This window comes from Ceratotherium simum, chromosome 28, assembly GCF_057802395.1.
Source record: "Ceratotherium simum simum isolate JZ-2026a chromosome 28, ASM5780239v1, whole genome shotgun sequence".
NCBI classification, from domain to species: domain Eukaryota; kingdom Metazoa; phylum Chordata; class Mammalia; order Perissodactyla; family Rhinocerotidae; genus Ceratotherium; species Ceratotherium simum.
The window spans coordinates 754,001-777,550 of NC_141927.1; the positions used below are offsets into that span (position 1 = coordinate 754,001).

The 23,550-nt window shown below is 46.4% G+C and overlaps 1 protein-coding gene across 1 annotated transcript in view; it reads left to right on the forward strand.

The window, feature by feature from the left end:
- The window catches only part of DLGAP2 (DLG associated protein 2), a 759,496-nt gene that overhangs the window by 85,382 nt on the left and 650,564 nt on the right, over positions 1-23,550 (forward strand). Inside the window, exon 2 of the mRNA XM_087418643.1 lies at positions 5,458-5,512. Within this exon, the coding sequence (XP_087274769.1) occupies positions 5,458-5,512 (55 nt within the window). The remainder of the gene's footprint in view (positions 1-5,457; positions 5,513-23,550) is intronic.

Sequence of the window (23,550 nt, forward strand, 5' to 3'; positions counted from 1 at the left end):
TGGTACTGCTGACACCTTGATCCTGGACTTTGGCCTCCAGAACTGTGAGAAAACACATTTCTGTTGTTCTAAACCCCGCAGTCTGTGGTACTTGGTTACAGCAGCCACAGGAAACTCGTATACCATAGAATAGAATTTTTCCCAATTCAAAGTGGACTTCATACAGTAAACTTCCCATATTATCTAGTCAGTCCAGAGATGTGGAAGAGGCCAGCGGGCAAGGGAACTGAGCTGTTACTGAAGACATCAGTGAGGGTGAGGAGGCGAGCACACACAGTTGGTCCTTGTGTTTGTGTGCAGGCAGTTGGGACACAGTCCTCTGGGACATGAGAGAATAGGTAGGATTGTGCAGAGACAGGGCACTGTCTGGATGACCAGAGCCCTGAATTTGCCTCTGGGACCTTATTTTCTTCATGGGAAAAATAGTGCAAGTATTTGATGTCTGCACTGTCCAGTATGGTGGCCAACAGCCACACATGCGCCTGAATGTGGCCAGTGCAACCAGGGACCTGAATTTTAAATTTGAATGGATTTTCATTTGTTTAAATTTACGTTCCCCTGTGGCTGGTGACTGCCGTGTTGGGTGAGCAGGAGTTGATCTGAGGGTACTACACCTCCAGCACCATTGACCCGACGTATCAGATAAGGGAAACCCTGCTTAGGTTGGCACCACCAGAGAGGAATTAGGATTTAAGGTGGAGTGAAACCTTGAAATTGATATTTTGGGAGCAGGTCATCAGTTGGAAGAATCTGGATATCTGACACAGAGGACGTACAGAGGAATGGTTTTGTAAAGCACGTGATGTTGGTGTCACGTTGTGATTGCTTGGGCAGGCGTTGATGGAACACTCTGGCATCAGTTGAATATATTCTGCTCAACCCCAGCTGCTTGGGGCATGCAGAATGCCGTGTCTCCCAATTATTCTTAGCAGTTAAACGCTCTCATAGAACAGGCAGGTTGAGTGAAGTTGAACTTTTAAAAGTGCCTTTGGGCAAGAAGGATAATCTCATTCTCCTTTGCTGTCTTCTGTAAATCCTTCAGAGAGGAGGAAATAAACCTATTAGAGCCCTGCCTTCCTGTTCCCTGCAGCCCCGTCTGGGTGCGTGGCAGTGATGTGTGCTTAGCATTTTCAGAGGCTGCGGCTCCCTCTAAGATTTAACACAGGTGTCTCACCTGTGGCCATAGCTGGGAGGAACTTGTCAAGATTAGATATGAGTGCCATTTTTGAACACAAATTGTTTGCCCTTAGGAAAGTCAAAGTGAATTCTACCACGGACTGTTTGTGGTTTCTCCTGGATCCTTATATTTTCCTGTTTGGGGTCAAATGAAGAGCTACTTCGCATGTTCAGAAAAGACTGGTGGGGTGGTGGGTGGGAGTGTTGCTTCCATGGGACCTTGGATGGAGCAAGTGGCTGGTTGGTCAGTAGCAGCATGGGGCAGCTTCTAGGATGGTAGAGAGAATCTGAAAGCTGGAATTGGAAGAATCACCAGGGTCAGGCATATAGGGTCCGATGAAAATTACATCAGGTCATTTTATTTTTTTTTTTATATAAATTTTTTGTTTATTGCAGTAACATTGGTTTATAACATTGTAAAAATTTCAGGTGTACATCATTGTACTTCAATTTCTGCATGGACTACATCATGTTCACCACCAAAATACCAATTACAACCCATCACCACACATGTACTGAATTATCCCTTTCACCCTCCTCCCTCCCCCCTTCCCCTCTGGTAACCACCAATCCAATCTCTGTCCCTATGTGTTTCTTTATTGTTGTTATTATCTACTACTTAATGAAGGAAATCATACGGTATTTGACCTTCTCCCTCTGACTTATTTCACTTTGCATTATACCCTCAATGTCCATCCATGTTGTCACAAATGCCTGGATTTCGTCGTTTCTTATGGCTGAGTAGTATTCCATTGTGTATATATACCACAGCTTCTTTATCCATTCGTCCCTTGATGGGCACTTAGGTTGCTTCCAAGTCTTGGCTATTGTGAATAAGGCTGCAATGAACACAGGGGTGCATGTACCTTTGCAAATTGGTGTTTTCAAGTTCTTTGGATAAATACCCAACAGTGGAATAGCTGGATCATATGGTAGTTCTATCCTTGATTTTTTGAGGAATCTCCATACTGTTTTCCATAGTGGCTGCACCAGTTTGCACTCCCACCAGCAGTGTATGAGAGTTCCCTTCTCTCCACATCCTCTCCAACACATGTTGTTTCCTGTCTTGTTAATTATAGCCATTCTGACGGGCGTGAGGTGATATCTCATTGTAGTTTTGATTTGCATTTCCCTGGTAGTTAGTGATTTTGAACATCTTTTCATGTGTCTGTTGGCCATCTGTATATCTTCTTTGGAGAAATGTCTGTTCAGGTCTTTTGCCCATTTTTTAATTGGGTTGGTAGTTTTTTTGTTGTTGAGATGCATGAGTTCTTTATATATTTTGGAGATTAAGTCCTTATCAGATGTATGGTTTGCAAATATCTTCTCCCAATTGTTAGGTTGTCTTTTCGTTTTGTTGATGGTTTCCTTTGCTGTGCAGAAGCTTTTTAGTTTGATGTAGTCCCATTTGTTTATTTTTTCTATTGTTTCTCTTGCCCGGTCAGACGTGGTGTTTGAAAAGATGTTGCTAAGACCGATGTCGAAGAGCGTACTGCCTATGTTTTCTTCTAGAAGTTTCATAGTTTCAGGTCTTACATTCAAGTCTTTAATCCATTTGGAGTTAATTTTTGTGCATGGTGTAAGGTAAGGGTCTACTTTCATTTTTTTGCATGTGGCTGTCCAGTTTTCCCAACACCATTTGTTGAAGAGACTTTCTTTTCCCCATTGTATGTTCTTGGCTCCTTTCTCAAAGATTAGCTGTCCATAGATGAATCTAAGGGCAGCTGTGCCTGCGAGCAATTATGATTTCTTCTTAGAATCATCTGTCAAATAAGCTGACGTATTTGTTAGTTTAAATCAGCTCTTTCTTCCCTAACACAGCTTAGCTGTGTGACACAGACTCCACAGGAAGGACTCCCACTTCACCAGTGAAGTGTGATTGCCAGAGGCCTCAGAACCTCAGGGAAGAGGTGTCTGTAGTTCTGTGAACAGGCCCCCCGCCCCCCACAAGTGAGAATCACCAATGCTGAAGGAGCCCCATAGTATTACTTAGGTCTCTGCCAAGCGGTTCTGTGAATTGTCCAGAATCCTGGATCTAGAGGGTTTAATTGCTAGGGCTGCCACATTTGAGAAGGGAGTTATTGGGGAGGGAAGGTGCCTATGATGAGCTATTTAGGGCTAACCAGACACCAGCTTAGCATCCACATGCCACTTTCTCCCCCAGTGTGAATGCAGCATCCTGCCTCATCTCATACACACCTCCTGGTTACCATTTATGACCCTCTCCAAAGCTTTCATTGTCATTCTCGGTTCATTTTCACCTAGATAAAAATACTGCCAATGTTACGGTGGAGTAGCATTGGGGATGGTAGGTCTCATGCTGTGATCTGATAGATCCAACGTCTTCAAGGTGTATTTGTGGAATACAGTCAGCTGCATTAGTTTGGAGCTAAGGATTGGCACTAGAGAAGCACCTAGGATTCCATTCTGAACATTTTTGTGGTATATCTGTTGGCAGTAATTCCTTAGAAAAATTAACCTAGCAGCAGCATTTTCGATGATTTCGTTGGGGAGGAGTCTGCAGGTAGAGAGACCAATTAAGTGGCTTTTGCAATGGACTGGGTCAGCGTTTTCCCCTCTAGGGGTTAATGGATGGTGGGAACACAAAAGTAGTCTATGGTCAAATAGATTTAACTGCAGGACTTGTGAGAACTTTATTATGGTAACTTGTATTGTCATCCTCTAACTGGATCATATAGTACACAGCATTTTTCCGACTTACAGGATCATTTGTTTCTTTTGAGGGAGACTGTTTCTTAGGCCTGGTATTAACCTGTAAGGCCCTTCAGAAAGTGCTGGAAAAGATCAGTGAACATATGTGTTGGCTGTGGAATGAGAAGGAATGCAGATTCTCAAGGAGCTCAGGACTTGGGGTGTGTGTGCGTGTGTGTGTGTGTGTGTGTGTGTGTGTGTGTGTGTGTCTGACTGCGTAACTGGACATCGAGGGCTCCAGGTGGTTGAGGGAGAGAAGAGTGTCAGAAATGATCCTGCAGTTTCAGAGCTGGCTGTCTGGATGCCGTGTACACAAGGTAGAGTTGGGAGTTGACACTGTTCTTATCACAAAGTTTAGTGCTTAATTGGTCCCTGATTGTCCCACACTGTTGCTCTGTGTCCCAGCTAGTCAACTTCATAGAGTCAGAAACATGTTTTTGAACTTTTAATTCCACATTTTGTAGCATTTACTAGGTACTGATTTGATTATTGCTTTATTTTCTCTTAGATTTTTTCAGAGTCAGAAATTGGTAATACTGTCTTGTTTGCGATTGATTATGCTTGGGAGAGAATTATTCTTATCTCAACACATAGGGACAGTGGAGGGTGTGGAAGAGAAGGGAGTCGTTATTCCAGAGAACACCTTCTGTGTCTGTTGATCCTATTTGTTAGAACCCACTGTTTACTCAGCTGCACTATAAGTTGATCAAGGGCCAGCGTTAGGAGTGGTGTCCCTCTGCGACACCACATCTTCTCCCTCTCCACTGAGTGCATTGCTCCAGGATGAGTAATGCCGGCTTCTGGGCTGAGAACTTTGGGTGGTGGTAACCACGAGGGCTGAGGGATGGCTGCAGCTTCCTCGCTGGGGTATTTAAGATGAAGTTCAGCCTTTACTCTAATTGAGTTTAGAAAGCATAATCATCAGTTTCCCACAGAGATCTCTTCAGTTGCAAATTCTTTCATTCTGTGCATTGCAATTGCCTTCCATTGCTGAATTTTCTTGGGAAAGCCATTTTCTGTTATTTTCACCTTCCCTTCACTTATCAAATAAGATTTTTCCTTCACCACCAAACTGTGAAAATGTAAACACAGCCTTTTCTTTCACATTTCCCTTTGTGACTCATCCTTGATAAAAGCATCTCTGCTGAGATCCTAGAAGACGGACCCAGTCTACAGCCCCACAATCCTCCATTTTCAGGCTCTAATTGCATCTAATATTTTAAAAGCCATCACAGAAGTTGGTGGGCCATTTGCCTTATTGTAGGAGTCCCTTGAGTATAGCTTTCCAGAGAGTCTCAGGACCCATTAGGGGCATGCATTAGACAGAACTGTATTACCATCCCAGGAACAGCATGTATCATCAGCACACTCACCTGATTCACCTTTCTGATGAAAAATGTATGTCATCAGAATTTGCCTGTGCTGTTTAATTTGTTAGATTGTTCTGGGCGTGATGACTTGGTGCAACACTGAACGACCTTATTAGAAAAACACTTGCAACGGTTAATGAGATGTCTTTCTCTACCTGAGTGATGACCACATGTGTTTTATTTATTTGTTTTGAAACAGGTTTTGCCCGGCATTCTGCAGAAGCATTGCTGTATCTTACCGGACAGGAATACAGGTAAATACATTTTGTTCTTCTGAGTTGAGATTGTAGGTTTTATATCAGTGAAAAAATTGAGAAATGTGATTGCATAATTTAGGAATTTCAGGTTTTTTGGTGGTTGTTTCCGTGCAGGATTATATTGTTTGCTTTGAAATGAGCAAAAAAATGGCTTATTCAGTCCTACAGTGAGTTATAATCTGAGCTCAGAGATCTGTTTTTATTTGACAAAGGAAATGGATTTGGATGGTTGTCGTCTTGGATTTTTAAGGGAAACTGGTTGTCTTATAAAGTTGAATATATTATTTTCAAAGTTGTTTCTTTTGTTGATTATACTTATTTATTAAGGAAAATCACCATCATTGGCTAGCATGGAATGTATTTGGAGTCTGCAATCAAGGCTTTAGTTGCAAGCAGGGTAGGAACTGGCCAGACGTTATAATCTTGAAACCTTCAGGATTTAAGTGAATAAAACCCTAGAATGGATGTCTTGAAGTGGGAGATTGTGTAACCATGTCATTTCTCACAGACACATGTTGCTGCAGGTTGTAAGTGAGGTGGTTTGCATTACTTTTAAGGAAACATGATGGAGGGAAAGAAAGGTCTTAAAAAAAAACTTTGGAGTTTTTGTTTTGTAAAATTAAGAAATGAACAGAGAACCAATATGGAGTGTGTTATCCTATGCGTCTATGTGTGAAGTTACTCTCCTGTGCAGGGTTTCTAATTTAATGTATTTTCGTGAAAGAAATATCAAGTCCTGAGGAAAAGATAGAGAATGCTGCATCTTTTCTGCAGAAAGTTCTGCTAGAATTCAGTCACTCCTAGAGTCAGTTATGTCCTGTCAAATGGGCCTGTTTGCATCCCAGGATACTTTCGTTGGGTATGAAACAGAGGCCTGCTGACATTGCCGTGTGTTCTTTAGCTAAAACAAAACGAGTCATAATGGGCTCTCTGTGACAGTTAGACAAATTTAATCTGTTGGGATTCACTCTGCTTTTATTATAAATAGCGGATTAGCCAGCTAGTATGGTTACTGGGGTACCATTCTTAAGTGATCAATAAGTTATTGGTTTATATTATATATTCCAATGTAAAGCACCAAGTATTTCTGGAAAAATAGGATCTTCATTGTTTTTTACTTATGAACACAGAGAGATTACATCACTGGCCCTATTATTTTTCAAAAAAGTTAGTAGAACCATTGTTGTTTTGTTTGTTACCACCCATTCAAATATATCTTGGTTGTGAATTTGAGCGTATTTACTGCTTATGGGGAAGTTTGCTTAGAACATGGTTAGATATTTTTGGGGCCTCTTTCTATTTTCTGAAAGTCTTAGTTAGTAATGAAAATATATAAACAAGTCATATGTGAAGAAACAAATATTTTTTCAAACTGTGTCTATCAACAACAGTGAGTATAACACAATTTAAAGGAGGAATGAATTTTCCAGATTAGTTTATATCTTCCAGGTGAGTCATTACTCTGATCCTGAGAAGTATCAGAGATAATGATAAAATTAATTAAAAGTTAAGTACTGTTCTATAGGAATATAAGTGGATTTTTAGTATTGAAATGAGTTTTCTATGTTTTTAGACAGTTTATTATATAAGAAGTTTCAAGTTAATATGGGAAATATTAAAAAATAAAAAAAGAATTTGCATGTTTTATTTGCTTTTCATAAGAATCCAAGTTAATAACCTCTAGAACCAAAAAGCTGCCTTCCATTAAGACTAGAATGTTGAGGACATTTGCCAGGCAATTTCCTTAAAAATATCTCATATTGTAGAGCGTTTCACTTTGAAGTCGGTTCTAGAAGACCCGAGGCTGTGGCATTAGGTGTGGAGAAGGGAAGGAATTGTATCAAAAGGGAAGAAAGAGGAGTTGGCTGAAATTATAGCTCTTAAAACATGTAAGTTCATTCAGAATTGAAAGATTGGAGAATTCTAGTTACCTTAGAATTTGATCTGATGTGTCTGAAGCTGCTTAGTTATTTAGGTTGTTAGGAAATTTCTTCAGACTCAGACATGGTGGTTATTGCTTTTGCATTTTAGTGGCATATGCGGTCCTTATGGACTCGAGTGTAGTCTGTTCTTTCCTTGGTGGTTTTATAGAAGACTTGTTGGATTTTTGACTGAGAAGATCAACTGTGGAACGGGTAGAGAGTTTGTTTGGGAAGATGACAAACATTCCGGAGGTGAATGGTGGTGATGGTTGCACAACAATATGAATGTGCTTCATGCTACTGAACTGTGCACTGAAAAATGGTTACAGTGGAAAATTTTATATTATGTGTATTTTACTACAATTCAAAAAAAGATCAACTTTGGGGTGAATCATGGCTTTTGTTTTGTTTGCTTTTTTGATTTTTGCTTATTTTAGAAATGCTGTACACGCCATTAACTTATGTATATTGTACCTGAATATCTGGAAAAAGACACACCTGTTTTCAGGTGTTTTTCATTGTTGTAGAACTGATACCCTTAATAGAACTGGCGATGGAGTATGATGGGTAACATCAGACCATGGGTGTTTTTTGTGTGGGTATGTGAGGAAGTCCAGCCCTGAGCTAACATCCAATGCCAATCCTCCTCTTTTTGCTGAGGAAGATTGGTCCTGGGCTAACATTCGTGCCCATCTTCTTCTACTTTATATGGGACACCGCCACAGCATGGCTTGACAAGAGATGCATCAGTGCGCGCCTGGGATCCGAACCTGCGAACCCAGGGCCGCTGAAGTGGAGTGCACACACCTGACCGCTATACCACCAGGCCGGCCCAGATGATCCATTTTAAGTAGATATTCTCTGAGTTAAACATGGCTACTTTTGAGAGACAAATATGTCATTTTCTCTTGCTATTTTGAATACTAGTGATAATTCTGGTTAATGATATGAAAAGCTAGAGTGAATTCTGTCGATTACCTCTGTGTACTGCTTTATTTTTCATGTTTTTCTCAGGAAAACTGAGAGTTGGTCGGGTAAAACATGTTTATGTGGTGAAGGAGAAAGGCGGCCAAGGAACTCGTTTCCCACAAGCACGGGCACAGCACACACGTGGGCTTTTCAGCTTTTTACACATTTGTATTCATCTTTACCTCCAAGCTCTTCCCTTTTCTCCTTTGGGTGACTCTCGCCCTGTGCTTTGGGTTGGCCTCTCCCTGGACGGCCTGCTGTGGCCGTATGTGTGGACAAGTGCCCACATCAGAGGTGCACCCAGGGACAACCAGTGAGAAGGGGCCTTGCGTGGATGTCTGGGACTGTGGTGGCAGGCTCTGGCTTGAGTCCAGCCCCGACCTTGGTTAGAACGGCTGCTGAGATGATGTCCTTGGTCCTTCCTGCCTTCGCACCTGTTCTGGGTGAGCGGCCTCTGAAAGGCCTCAGGAACCCAGGGCAGGTCTCCTGGGCCATCTGCTCCTTCAGTGGACGGCTGGCTCCTTTGCCTCTGAATCCCAGCTGGCTGGTCTTCGCCGGGACTCAAGGACCCCATGCAGTTAAAAGAGTCCAAAATGGTGCTCATTCCTGTGTGGTTTAGAAACACTTTTTGAGCAATGACTTCTTCACAAACATCATTTTATGACTGGCTATTTTCTGGATGGAAGTTGACCTCTTTTTAAGTTTTTATGGGCAGTTTTTTCCCTCTAAGCAACAGAGACCCCCTGTAGTTGCTTTAATGCGTTTCGCTATTGAGTTGGTGGGAGGAGGAGCTTTGATTCCTTTGTGTGAAATCCAACACAGCATAAGTAATTAATCTTTCTGCTGCTATTCTGTGTTTCATAAGATCTGTACATAATTTATATATCACCAATATTACGTAACACATCAGTGGCAACCTTCCATGAAAGAAAATGTTGATTATGAAAACATATTTCCCTAACAATGAGAATTTGAGCAGTGAAGAGGCTGGGAGCTGTTTAGTTCTTGGATGGTCTGGCTTCCCTATCTTGATTATCAGTGGAGTTCCTTCAGAATGCATGTCATTTGGGAAAATCCAGCTTAGGCAGTGGTGAGCTTAATGAATTCTCTCTTATGTAGGCTGCGTGTGGGCTGGGATTCTGACTCTGAGCCTGGCTGCCTCCCAGCACTTATCCCTTGTCTATGAGGAGCAGCCTATTCAACTGCTACGAATAAGTAGAAGTTTCAAGAATGGATTGATTTTGTGTAAAGCAGCAGTACTTGCCTATGCGAACTTTGATAATAACAACTACATAATGAAACCTCAAACAGATGAAACATGGGGCAGTATTCGATTTTTGAGATACATTATATCTCTGCTTGACAGTGAATGCAAGATGATTGTGAAATAATTTGTATATAAAAATTGAGGTGGAAAGACTAAGTATTTTCCATATATTTTGTGGGACTGATTTTTGTGTTCTTGCAAATATGTAATGTGATGTTCACTGAAGACGTAGGTATTACGGACTCGGATATTGGGTTCCTGCCAGTGACATGCTAGTCGGGGTTTGACAGCCAACTCTTCTGTGCCTGGAGAGAGAGAGAGGTGGAAAGGCCTGTGTGTAGCGTTTGCCGATTCCTGAGGTGAAACTGCTCCCGCCGTGGATTTACTGGACGTGGATTCGGGAAGCGTTCTCACCAGTCATGTTTCTCCTGAGCTGGTGAGAGCGGGCCCCAGGACACCACTGGTTCTCACCTCTCCTTCTGGTGCATCCTCTGTGGTGTTTAATTCAAGAACTGTGGTCAGTGTGTGCTCTCTCCGTGGTGGCAGGTCGTTCACTTGTGTATTGGCCAAATAAAATCTTGGATTAAAATTTAATGTTTGTGGGGCCAGCCCTGTAGTGTAGGGGTTAAGTTCAGCACGCTCCACTTCGGTGGCCCAGATTTGCAGCCTGGATCCCGGGCACGGAGCTACACCACTTGTCAGCCATGATGTGGTGGCAACCCGTGTACAAAATAGAGGAAGATTGGCACAGATGTTAGCTCAGGGCAAATCTTCCTCAACAACAACAAAAAATTTAATGTTTGTAACAGGGTGTTAGTTTAAAAAAACCTACATGGGTTGAGCAAATATTTTTGTTATTCATATGTGGATGTTGCATTTATATGAACTATCACATAAGATTTGAGAAGCCCACAGGATTGTAGACCTAACTATACGTTATTGAGCTGTTCAAAGAGCAGGGATTGAAACACGGACAGCCGATGGGGCCATTTGCACTGGAGCTCAGAAAGGCAGAGGGGGCGTCCTTATTGAAATAGTGGGAAAGATGGTGTCTGCTCATCTAAATCCCTAAGTTTCTTTCGAGCTGAAGGTTTTAAAAAGCTTTTAATTTCATGATGGGCAAATAAGGGAAAATCAGTGTATAAGTTTGCTCTCTGTGCTCCAGACCCATCTAAAGAAGAAATGGTTTCAATAACTGGTGACAGTAAGATGTTGGCATTGAGTGTATGTGTGGAAGTAAAACTGTTTCCTTAATTTCACACCTAACTTGCCTGGATTCCTAAAGATATGTAGACAATGATGAACCTAGTGTCAAATTTAAGTTCTGACATGAATAGCGGACATTTGCACGTTGTATTTTTATAGTCTTTCTAGTTTATAAGGCTCTTTTATGTTAATTTTGGCTGGTCCTACAACTGTCTTGTGAGCTAGGCAATATTGCCCCGTTTTGCAGATGAAGAAGTATATCCAGGGGTACCGATGACTTGCCATCATCACATGGCTGCTAGGTATTTTGCCGTGACTCAAATACAGGCTTTCACTCTAAGTCAGTACGTGATACTGTAAGGACCCATAATAAGTCCTTAATTATCCCAGTGCAACTCTCCTGTGAAATACAGCGCAGAACCAAACGGTACCGACTGGGGACCCCAGTGCTGGAGCCAAAGGGAGAAGAGCCACCGGAACAGTCTCGGGAGGTCAGGACGTGAGATGGGCAAGCGTTTCAGATGGGGTTGTTGCTAAAAAGAGGTTCAGTGGAAAATTTACACACGAGGGATGCTTAACTTTTTTCAGAATGTGAGGTAATGGCGTTTTAACATGCTAGGTTAAAGATAAGATGCCACTTCTTTGAAGACCAAATACTTCAAGTAAGTTTCTTTTACCCAGTTACTGAAATTATTTATAATACCCTTTTCCTTTCCAAAAAGGATCGAGGTTGTGCAAACAGGACGCCATATGATATGATTCATAAACTAAGAATAACAAAGGCCTCGCCAGAGCTGGGCCAGATGAAGAAAGCAAACACATTAGCCGTGAAGGTGCTTCTTCTTCTCAACCCACATCTCAGTGACCCAGCACCACCCCGGAGTGAGCAGAGCGCGTGTGTTCTCGCCTGCCCTCTCCCTGTCTACTAGCGGAAGACAGAAAAAAATCCTCATACGCTTAAAAGGGCTTTATTTCATAAACTGAAAATGACCTTATTAGAAAACTAGTCGTGCTAATTACTGCCAGAATGGAAGGTTATGGGTCAATAGTTTTAAGGTCAAAACTGTTTTATTCCATGTGGCTTATTAACCCTGAGGGCTTACTTCTAGCCTAGACGGCATCTTTGTGCCAAGTGGAAAAATGTCACCCCTTTGGGAAAGTGAGACCCCTAATCAAAAGCTGGGTGTCAGCCCCCACTCACCCCCGGCAGGTGCCTTGGTGCAGAGCACAAATTGTATCGTCTCCACCCTGGGGCAGGGGAACATATTTATTTACTTAGGTTATGGTTTACTGCTCATTTAATGTGGAGACATAAGGAAATTCTGTGGCTCAAGACTGAACGTTCTGTGGATGCTTCTCTGATGAAGGTTTCATGGCTAAAGCTGACATTTGACTGCACCTGATTTAATCATACAGAAGCAGAAATTACTGGGCCCATCTTGTGTGGTGCGGGTCTCTGGGGCCGTGAGCTCTTTGTTCCCTGAATGCTGGGTGGACCTAATATTACTTGTTCAGCTTTGGGGAAGTCGGGAAGGTGGATTTCTATCATGTCTCCTCGTCTTTGCATCCCAAAGTCAGCTGGATGCCCATCCTCTGACTTGGCGTTTAACCAGCAACACAGAACCAACTCCGGGCACCTGGGAGGCTGCGTCCCACCAAGTTCACGTTGCTCGGGGTGTTTCAAAAGCCCGTGGAGAGACACAGGATCTATGAAGGAGAATCCTCTGAGGTGAGGGCAAGTCCCTCCACTTGGATGCTCTGAAGTCTGTTCCTAAATTGAGAGGGGGCTCTGTGGGTGGACTGTGCCATCTTGAATGCCTCCCCTCCGCCTCATCCCCCGTGGTCATTCACTGGCCTTAGTGGAGTGTCATCAGCCTCTTACGAAACTTGTTGCTGGGATGAGACTGTTGCTGAGGACCCAGTGGTCCTCCCCTACCTGCTGCGCCCCTGGAATTCCTGAACTATGTGACTGATCATGCGTTTGCAGTAGCTGCTGGAAAAATAAAGCCACGTGTGTGGCCAACTTGTGGTGTCTCCATGTCTGTCTATCGCTGTACTGGCCGTCTGTCCACCCCCCACCCCCAGCGTGTCCTTGGTCTGCAGTAACCTTAGTTCTGCTTCCTCTGTATTCTCTATCCTCATTTTCCTATCTGCCCCAGTTCTCTCACTCACTTATTTTGCGTTGTTGTAGTGTAATGAAAACTAGTTGAAGGGTATATATTTTTGTAAGGCACCTTAAATCCTTTCTAGTATAAGACAAGATCCACATGCATTCATACATCCATAAAATCCACAAAAATAAGGGTTGTAACCAATGCTGTGGTTGATCCTGAAACCCAATTTATACTTTTAGTCACCAAAACGGAAGAACGAAAGGCCTTAAATTACCTACCCCTTATTATTTCAGCATAAAATGCAGATTTCTTGGGGGAGTGGAAGGGAAAATGATAATCTAGCAACGAGGCTCTTTGCTTCTTGGTTTAGGATTTGGTTCTGGAAGTCAGGAATTAAGCTCCTAAATAATTGTATAAAGATGAAGGCTATACTTGGGTGACTCATGGGTCAGCACCCACCCCCCGGGCTCATATCTCCTGTAAGAACAGGTCCAGGCCACTGGCCTTCCCCTGGACCAGAGGGCACCGTTCTCTCTGGGTCTTGTCTGTTGTTGGGAAGAGATCAGTTACTGAGAGGGAGGTGTGAGATGCACGAAGCTGTGGAGTCACCAGCTTTTCTGTAGCTTGTCCTGCTTCTACGTAAAAAAGTATGAAACACATATCCATACATTTTCAGGAGTGAAGGGCTGAAAGTAGTAAAGCCATGTTTGTCATCCATTTTGTCTGTTTTCCCCACTGAGGATACTTAGGTTTGGACGTGGGCATTCTGTCCAAAGCTGCTGCTGCAGAAGGGTGGTCCAGGTGAGTCGAGGGGCAGGCAGAGGGAATGGGACGGGGATGGGGAGGGCCGAGGAATGTCTCTGGTTTTCCTGATACGTGCACAGCACTGCTTCTCCGAAGGAGCTTCAGCAACATTGTTTAAGCCCCTTCTGGCTGCCCTACAAAATATCACAGATTGAGGGGCTTAAATGACAGACATTTACTTCTCACAGTTCTGGAGGCTGGATGTCCAAGATCAAGGTGCCAGCAGGTTGGGTTCCTGGTGAGAGCCTGTTCCTGGCTTGTAGATGCTGTCTTCTTAGTATGTGCTCATATGGAGGGGAGACAGAGAACATCTCTCTAGTGTCTCTTCTTACAAGGGCACTAATCCCATCACTAAGGCCCCACCCCCATGACCCAATCCCCTCCCAAAAGCCCCGCCTCCTAGCACCATCACGTCCAGGCGTTAGGGCTTCCACCTCTGAATTTCAGAGGGACACAGACATTTAGTCCATAGCAACCCTGCTCTAATCTGCTGCACACCTAAACCTGACCAAATATGCTGTTCTTCTTTGAAACAGTTAATTCTGCCATTTAAACTGCCAGAAGGTTGGGTGGAGTCATTGGTTTCAGATGTCTTTCCAAGTGGGAGGAATCCAGTTACAGGTGAGAGGCGCTTTCTTGTGGGGTGAGGTGGGATGAAAACGTTCAGAATTCTTTGCAGCTCCTCGTGATGAGGCCAAGTCTATCTCCCGGCCCTTGAATCTGGGCTGGCCTGTGATTTGCTTTAACCTGTAGAATGATGCAGAAATAATACCATCCTCATACTGAACAAGGTTTCCCAATGTGGCCATTTAAAGGAGCCTGGGGTAGCCTTCTAGGGTATGAGTGACCACGGGGAGGGAGAGGCCATCGACCACCGCGTGTGTAAGTGAAGCCACCTCGCCTTCCCACCTGGGCCACTGGCCGTCCTACACAAGGGCACCCGAGCAGGACCAGCAGATGGACCACCCAACCGACCCCAGCCCAGACTTCTGATCTGCAGAAGTATGAGCAAATAAATGGTTGTTATTTTAAGCTACTGAATTTTGTGCTGTTACACATCAATGGATAAGTTTTACGTGAGGAATTAGTAGTAGCCACTGCAATCCACAGTGAGGCTACCTGGATGAGTGAAGAGGCAAATCACCACTTGCTGGGTGTCCCCTGTGTACCAAACACTTGTGCTAGTGGTTCTGACATCCTTCCGAGCACCGGAACCACCCAGCCAATTCCATGTTAAGAAAAGGTATTTCCCCAGGAAACATCCCTCCTCACCTTTATTCTTTGTCCTTATTATCATCATGTGACGGCATCTACAAGGTACATGTGTTCTCTTGTGAAGGAAAGTTCATCAAAATGAAAAAATAAAGTTAAATGACAGTGTGACTGTATCCTGTGACATCCCTCCATGGACATGTAGATGCAGAGACAAATCCTTGGGTGCATTTTATATCTAAAGCTATGGATGAGATGGATAGCTGAAGATGAGATATTTGATGCTGCCTCTTTGGAGTCAAGGATTTAAATCTAAATGAATTTTCTCAAGTTTCTTACTTTTCCAGATCTTGAATCTCAATCTCCTCTGAATTTTGCAAATGTTGTGTGTGCACGCACGTGTGTGTGTGTGTGCACGTGCTTTACTGGAAGGTCAAAAATTTTAGATTTAAGGCTCCTACTTAAAAATGTGCTCTGTCACTTGGCTGCAGCCAGTTAAGTTCCCTTCCACTGTTGCGTGTTAGAAGTGCTTTGTGAGCTCTAGTAGAAATCAGGGTTTACAGAGTTATCAGACGACACACGCCGACGGACAGGCTTTTGTGACACCTTGTGTTCAGTTCTCGACCATTTTCTGATGGTGCCTGTTGCTGATATATGAGTCCTTGTGGAAGAGGTGAGATCCGCTTTATCACGTCTCCAAGTCCAGTTGTGTCCGTGTGGGTCTTGGATGGAGGTTTATGCGGGATTCACTGCAGCCTTTGCATTGCTGTTCTTGGAACAAAGGACTGGATGATACTGTGCTGCTAATGTCTCAATTGCTGTAGATTTGTTTTCAGGAAGACAATTACATTAACCCACACAGTTGTCTGGTTTAACTTCTTAACTAAAGAAATATTGTTACATCCTTCTATTTTCTTTTCCTTTGTAGCTTTTTAGACATATAGGGATTTGAGTTAAGACAAACAAGTTTGAATTGAAGATAAACTGACATAATGTTTTTTATGAGTTATTGAAAATATCAAAGCATATTTAAAAAATACCTTTAAATCCATCTGTAGACTAAGCTTTAAAAGCAGTATTTTGAGAGTAAAAAGTGTTGATATCTAAAAACGCACTATTCTTTGATATTAAGATGTCAGGATTTGATATAGTCATTGAAATTGGCTTACTGTACATTCAGGGAATTGTCCAACGATCCTACGTGAACTGCCCTAGTGAGGGCTACAGGAATCTTGGACATGGCTACTGACCACGGTTCCAAAATGAGGCCTGCATGTGAGGACACTTAGGCTTTTCAGTGTATTTCAGAGTCTTGGTTCTTCCCCTGAATGACTAGGTGCTGGCTGGAGGCGGGGAGCAGAGAAGGGGAGCTTGCCAACTCCACCCCGACGAGCAGCCAGGGAAACGCAGGCACCGGCCCATCGCAGTTGTCCATTTCCTGTCACCACGCTCCAGAACTGGACTCATCCCGAGAAAGGAGTCATTGAGAGGCTTGAGAACCAGAGGAGACAGCCAGACAGGGCAAGAACGTGGTGGCATGTGGCTGCTGCCGTTGCTCCAGTAGGTCCTTCGTAGTTGGTTAGCTGTGCCCACTTGTCGTGCTGTCTCTTCTCTGCCCTACGCATGAGGCCCAGGATTTGGCTACGGTGTCTGTGGTTTGCCCAGAAACCCTCCTTCCCATTCTGCTTGTCACTGACCTCTTTCCCTTTACTGAGACGTGGTCTCAAATCAAAGTGTCTGTGACCTTGGGTGGCAGTTTTAGTAAACCCTCCATCCCCCAGTCTGTAAGTAGCCTCTGGGGTCCCCAAGACCCCTAGTTCAGTGACTCACGGGGAGGGCTCCCAGGACTCAGATGGCTAAGATGTGTTACAGCGAGGGGACACCCAGAAAAACCAGCAGAGGACAAGGCGGAGGAAGTGGTGTCTGGAGGAGACAGGCGCATCTTCTGGGAGTCTGTCCCCTGGAGTCTCACGGGACGCGCTGATTCCCCAGCAGTGAGTTGTGAGGCGCATGTGGAGTGTCGTCCACCAGGGAAGCTCATTAGAGGCCAGCGCCCGGGTTTTTCTGGGGGGCTGGTCACCTCGGCTCCCCCTGCCTGGCCGAACCAAAATCCCAGGCTCCAGGGGGAAAGCAGGCACTTAACACAAACTAGATGTTTGCACCAACATTTAGGCACAAGGAGCCCCCTTATCAGTTAGGGGGTGGTCCCCAAATCCAGTGTCCGCCTGGCCCCGAGCAGGGAGCCAGCAGGCCCCTGTAAGGTCACCGTCTGGCACCTGCTGTGTCACTCCTTCCTGCACATTAACTGTGAGTAAATCTAGATATCTGACGGCGCCTGTCTGTTCGTAAACGCTTTCCCAAGTGACATGCGGACGGTGGACCCTGTGTCTGATGGCCACGTTCACAGCGTGCTTTACGCTGAGCACATTGATAATTACCGTACTCACCGTCTTGTTCTGACACCATCTCGGGGTTTTTACTGCAGGTCCAGGCGTCCCCGTATCTTCTGGGAGACACTGCAGCTTCCTCTTCCTCAGCACGGGTTTTCTTCTCTCCTGTGACTTCCGGCCTGGTGCAGATTTAGTTAAGCTTTCTCTTTTTGGGGGGGTCCAGCATGCCCCTTCTTTAACTCCCCCGCCGTTTTCGTCTCATTCTATCGCGTTTCATCCCAGGCTAATCTTTCTGTTCCTGTCCCTAAGGAAGCAGTCATCCTTTCGTGCATTTTCTCAATAAGCAATTCTCAGTGTTTCTTGCCCCATTTCTGTAGCGCACACTTTCCCACGCTCAGAACTTGAACCTCGCTCAGAGCCACCCTTCACGTCACAGTGTTGTGTGTGGCGTGTGGGTCTGCAGGTGTCATCCGTGGTGTAGGCGTGTGAGTGTGTGTGCTGTCAGGCATGTTTTCACAGGAGCCACCTTGTTTTGTTTCTTCTCCTCACATATCCTGGAATAAGGAGAGATCTGCTTTCTCTGGTGTCTCCCAAAAGACAGAGCGTGTGGGATGGTCCTGTCCCACTGTCTGTCCACCTGGGAGAGGACCAGCCCATTACAGGTTGGTGTCCTGTGCCCCCACTCACTTCCTGTCTGCCGTCCTCCTCGCAGGGCTCTGCCCTTCAGGGGGCAGGTCTCCTCCTGCCTGTCCTGTGAGGTTGCCCGAGTCCGAGCCCGAGGGGCTGCCACCAGGCCTCTCCCTGCCCCAGCTGTGCTTGCGGAAGCTGCGCCTTCCGACATAAGGTGCACGCTTACTGCCACCAGCTCTGCTCTCCCTGTGAGTCTGTCATCCCCAAGAGGACGGGGGAAGTTTAGGGAGGAGAACGGACAGCTGCTCTGCCGTGACGCAGGTCCAGTTTTCAGGGTGGAAGTTGACTGTAGGCTGCGTTTCTGAGCAGAGTGAACACTTGCACAGGTGCACAGGATTTCATCAAGTTCCCTTTCAAGTCCAGCGAGGGCCGTGGGCGTCAGGGTCCGTGGACGTTGCCTCCCGGCTCTTGCGGGAAGGACCCCACCTGCCCTGTCTTCAGAGGTCGTGTGCGCGTCTCCTGTTTTCCTGTGTACTTGAGCGGAAGTTGGGCGAGGCTGTGTCAGAGCTGCTGAGCAGATACCTCCTGCTCTTCTCGGGCTAGTGACAGTGCTGCATCGTTGCCTGTGTTCTCAGGGCAGCCGCTGCGCCAGCAGAGGGATGCAGGCCTGACCTCCCGGGGTCAGAGGGAACCCTGAAGTTATGCAGGTCACGCCGAATTTCTTGTTTTGAGATTGAAGACAGTTTTAATTCTCCCAAAAATAATGTTTTAAAATAGTGCCAGGAAGTCATTTTATTATAAAAATACTCTGCATGCAAGGTAAAAGATTTTAAGAAATATAAATTTATTTCATCCTTGATGAAAACAATTATTTATCAGGTTTTAAAAACAAAGAATATTTCTAAGCACTGCTGAAATATATGGTCTGGGATGATTTTTGTGTGCCTTGTGCCTGAGAAGCTGTTATCATCTGCAACCATCAACACCAGAAGTAGTTTTGGTGTGTATTTAATACCCTCGCTCTGAAGTCCAGTGAAACATCAGATAAAGACATGATGGGTTTTTCTGACAACGGCTTATTTAGCTGTGCAATTTTGTTGCTAAACAGGTGCCCAGGTGGCACATGAATCGTGCTGAAAACACTGATTTACAGCAGCCGTTCTCTCAGCTGTGGGTTGGGGTTAATATGCAGGATGTTGAAGAGTGATGCGCAAATAAGGAAAGACAAGAAGATGCTTCTTGTGGGAAGACGAAGCTGGGATTTGGGCTGTGGGAGAGACAGCCGTGTGTGGTGAGTTGGAGCCCAGCTCTGCCACAGGCCAGGAACATGTCCCTTTGTGTCACGATGACGTGGTCTGTTAAGGGAGAAATCTCGTCTTCGTCAGTGGTGGCAAATAGGTTCTCTCCTTGTGTGCCAGGCCCGACGGTAGCATCTTTCTGGAGCCTCTGATGGCAGAATTGCTGTGATGGGTTCGTGACGTCCACCAGGGGTGTGATGTGGGCACTGACACTCAAGTAGGACCCCCCAGGGTCAGGATTGCAGCTTCCCGGCTGGGTGGCCCCTCTGCATGCGGCACACAGGGGCCACCATCAGAAGAACCGTTTTTACTTGAACCGAATTGAACATGTGCTTTCATCAGAGGACTGGTGCCCTGTTCCTCGAGACAGAACATGGGAGGAAGCATAGCTTGTTAGGGGAACGTGGCTTTACTGTAATTAAATAATCAGAGACGGCCAAAGCTCTCAACTTTATTAGACGTGTGCCCAGGTAATTCAGCAGCTGTGCAGCAGGGGAGAATGGCCTGCAGGTGATTTCATGGTCCGTTCAACAAATGTTATCTTCTAAAGAGACCGACCAGTTAAGTGTTCCTGTAATAAGTGAACGATGCTGTTAATACTGCTGTGAGTTTAATAGATACCAGTATATCTAAAACTATAGCATAAATCATGGATTGATGACTATATGAGAGAATATAAACATGAGAATGTGCACGTTTGGAAGGAGGGATTCGTAAAAACGTTCCCTAGTTTTCAGGTTATAGTAATACGTGAGAGTGTTTCCTTCGGGACTGGTGTTAGTGGATTTACTTGTGGCTGTCCGAGGAGTTTTATGTTCTGAAGGAGCAGTAACATTGATTCAGTCCTCCCATCACTGCTGGGCGCTTCACGGGGCTGTGAGCGGAGAAGACGATGAGATGCTCTCCATCCTCAAGGGGCTCCTTGTTACAGGCATGATATCAGTGCCGACCACAGGAGCAGCAGCTGATGGGCGCTCCAGGGAGATAGATGCCTGTGAGAGCCTGAGTCTGAGCACTGTGAGGGGATGGTCCGCGTGGCTTCCTGGAGGAGCAGGCTTGTGGCCGGTGTTAAAGAGGGGCTGTTGCTGGCCTGGGCACCGGTGCTGACCGTGCACCTGCAGGGGCATTGCAGAGACTCAAGAAGTGGACGCTACCTGCTTGTTCCTGGTCGTTCTTAGTTACTATTTAACTCCAGGCACTCTGAAGACCTCAGCTAGCTGGTGAAGTTCTTTTTTTTTTTTTTTATTTTTCCCCCAAAGCCCCAGTAGATAGCTGTATGTCATAGCTGCACATCCTTCCAGTCGCTGTATGTGGGACGCGGCCTCAGCATGGCTGGAGAAGCAGCGCGTCGGTGCGCGCCCGGGATCCGAACCCGGGCCGCTAGCAGCGGAGCGCGCGCACCCAACCGCTAAGCCACGGGGCCGGCCCTGGTGAAGTTCTAATTATGTTGATAATGATGATTCCATAGGAGGACGACGGGCATAGCCACTTGGAGGGCTGTGGGTGTATTTGGGGTTTTATATATCTCCTTTCTCTAGACTGAGGCGTGTTAGACAGGGCGAGGGAAGGGTGCTGCCCTGTGTGGGTGCTGGGAGAGGTGGCTCTGCAGGGGGCCCAGGACTCAGTAACCCCGGCCGCTTCATGGATGGATATGGGGAGAGCGCTGTTGGCACTCCTAGGTCATCCATGCGGTGGACAGGGTAACTCTGTGACCTTTGTCTCTAGATGTGGTTGTCAGGGTTCTCCAGAGAAACAGAACAATAGGATGTGTGCATGTATACGTATGTCTGTGTGTGTGTATATATATATATATATATATAGAGAGAGAGAGAGAGAGAGAGAGAGAGAAAGGGATCGAGATTTGTTATAAGGAATTTGGCTCATGCGATTGTGGAGGCTGACAAGTCTCAAGATCTACAGTTGGTAAGTTGGAGGTCCAGGAGAACCAATGGTGTAGTTCAGCTGAAGGCTGACAGCTTCAAGACCCAGGAAGAGCTGATGTTTCTATTCAAGTCCAAAGGCAAGAAAAAAGCCAGTGACCCAGTTTGAAGGCAGTCAGGCAGAGAAGTTCCCTGTTACTCAGCTTTTTGTTATATTCAGGCCTTCAACTGATTGGATGAGGCCCACCCACATCTGGGGAGGGCAATCTGCCTGACTCAGTCCCCTGATACTAATGTTAATCTCACCCAGAATCACGCTCACAGACACACCCAGAATAATGTTTGACCAGATATCTGGGCCCCCAGTGGCCCAGTCACATAGACACAGAAAATTCATGAGCCCCGACCTCAGGGCCGAGGTGGTCCTGAGGCAGGAACCTGGGAGGCAGCCTTTGAACGAGAGCAACCCCAGCTTCAGCAAGAAAGGCAGAGGCTCCTGGGCAGGGCGCCAGCCAGCCCTTCCTACACACCAGCTGGTGACCACTCGTGGTCAGCTGAGGCCAAGCTTCCCGCCCTTTCCTACGCTGACAGGGTTGTGTAAACCCCACCTATGCCCAGACGCCATCTAGAGAGCGATGAGAAGAGAGGAAATCAGGAGGCCGTGCCGTCCCAAGGCACTGCTACCTACAGGGTCTGTCCAAGCGCTTGGGTCTGACCGAGCTCACTATCTTGGGCTAAATTCAGGGTTTTTCCTCCTCCACCCAACGGGGCGGGCTCACAGGTGAGTGGATAAGTTAGGGACGATAAACATGTTCCCTTTATTCACCGAGCGCCGTGTGTGTCTGCAACCCCACGACACGTGGATCATCCTGTCGTCTCTCTATAGAATCTCTGAGAGCAGAGGTTTACTCGTCATACACGTACAGGAGAAACTGAGGTTCTGAGAGCTTCCCTGACCTGCCCCGGACTCCTGCTTCTTCCAACAGCGACCTAGGGAGAGCCCAGGGCTCCCGGGAGGAGGGGGGCACATCTGAAACACGTGTGGTCTCGCTGTAAGCCCACCTTAGCAGGAAAGAACCCGCGAGTCAAAGAAACGGGATGCTCCAGAGGAAGGAGCTGTCCTGCCCGCGTAGAATCAGGCCCACCTTGCAGAGGCCCTGGGCTCGGCTGCTCAGGGTGCGAAGGCCCGTGTATTAACCACGACTTCTGTTTTCTGTCTCTGATGCTGTGACATCCGGGGCCTTGTGGAGGCTGGAGGGACTGTGCCCCCAGGGCTAGCCAGCTCCTAGGGATGGCAAGTGACTGCTCTGAGAGGCACCTTTCAGATGCAAACCAGAAGATCCAGAGCCCACACCCCGACCCCCTCATCTGTTAGCTCTCACACTCGGGGACCCCCCCCCCCGCATCACCCAGGTCCCAGACAACCAGGGGCAGCCCCTGTGCCCTGGGGCTGCTGGAATCATTCACACTGGCCAGGCCTAAGCCTGCTCGCCCTGCCTCGCCTGTTCCTTCCAAGGAAACCACGCTAAAGGCTCCTGCCCACATTTCTCCTCTCCCTCAGCCTCCTGACTGACCCCAGTGCTTCCTCCTGTGGACCCCCGTGGCGTGCCAGGCCTCTTGTTTCTAGGAATCCGTGGGCATAAACTTCTTCCTTCACGGCAGTCACTTCTGTGTGCACGTGTCTTGGACCTGGTTAAAGAAACCCCAGCACCCTTACAACAAGCAGAGTCTGCCCCCACGGGCTCCCAGCCCCAGGTGGGCTCTGCTCCTGCTCGAAGAGCGGGCGCTGCTGGAGGGAGCGGGCAGGTGGGTGCGGCAGCTGTGGGAGGCGAGAGCGGCCGGGCGGCAGGAGGGGTGGCGGCCCTGCCTCACCGTCACATTAAGTCAGTTGTGGAGGAAGGATGAGAACGCTGTGCGTGGACCAGGCTGGAAGCAAGACAACGTCGGAGAAGGCGCACCCTCCTCCAGCCAGGACTCGGGCTGCGGGTCGTGTGCTAATCCCTCGCGAGGCTCCCAGACGCGGCCGAGGGAGCCCTGGACACACTGTCTGCTGTGAAGAAGTAAATGCCATTGAATTGTGGGGGTGGGATGATGTGGGGAAAGCTGTTCTATTTAAACCGAGTGAAAAAGAACCGAGGCCTAGAGGAGGCTCTGCCAAGTGAGGGAGAGAGGCTCAGACGGGATGCCGGAGAGGAGGTCGGCACAGGAGCGATTCCCGGCCGAGAAGCTGCTTCCCAGTGGCAGTATGGCCAATACTTCGAAACCAATGGATTGATCAGTTGATTAATCGTGTTAAAGGTAAAGCCAGTGAAGATGTGTCGAGATGCCAGGTATTCAGGAGAA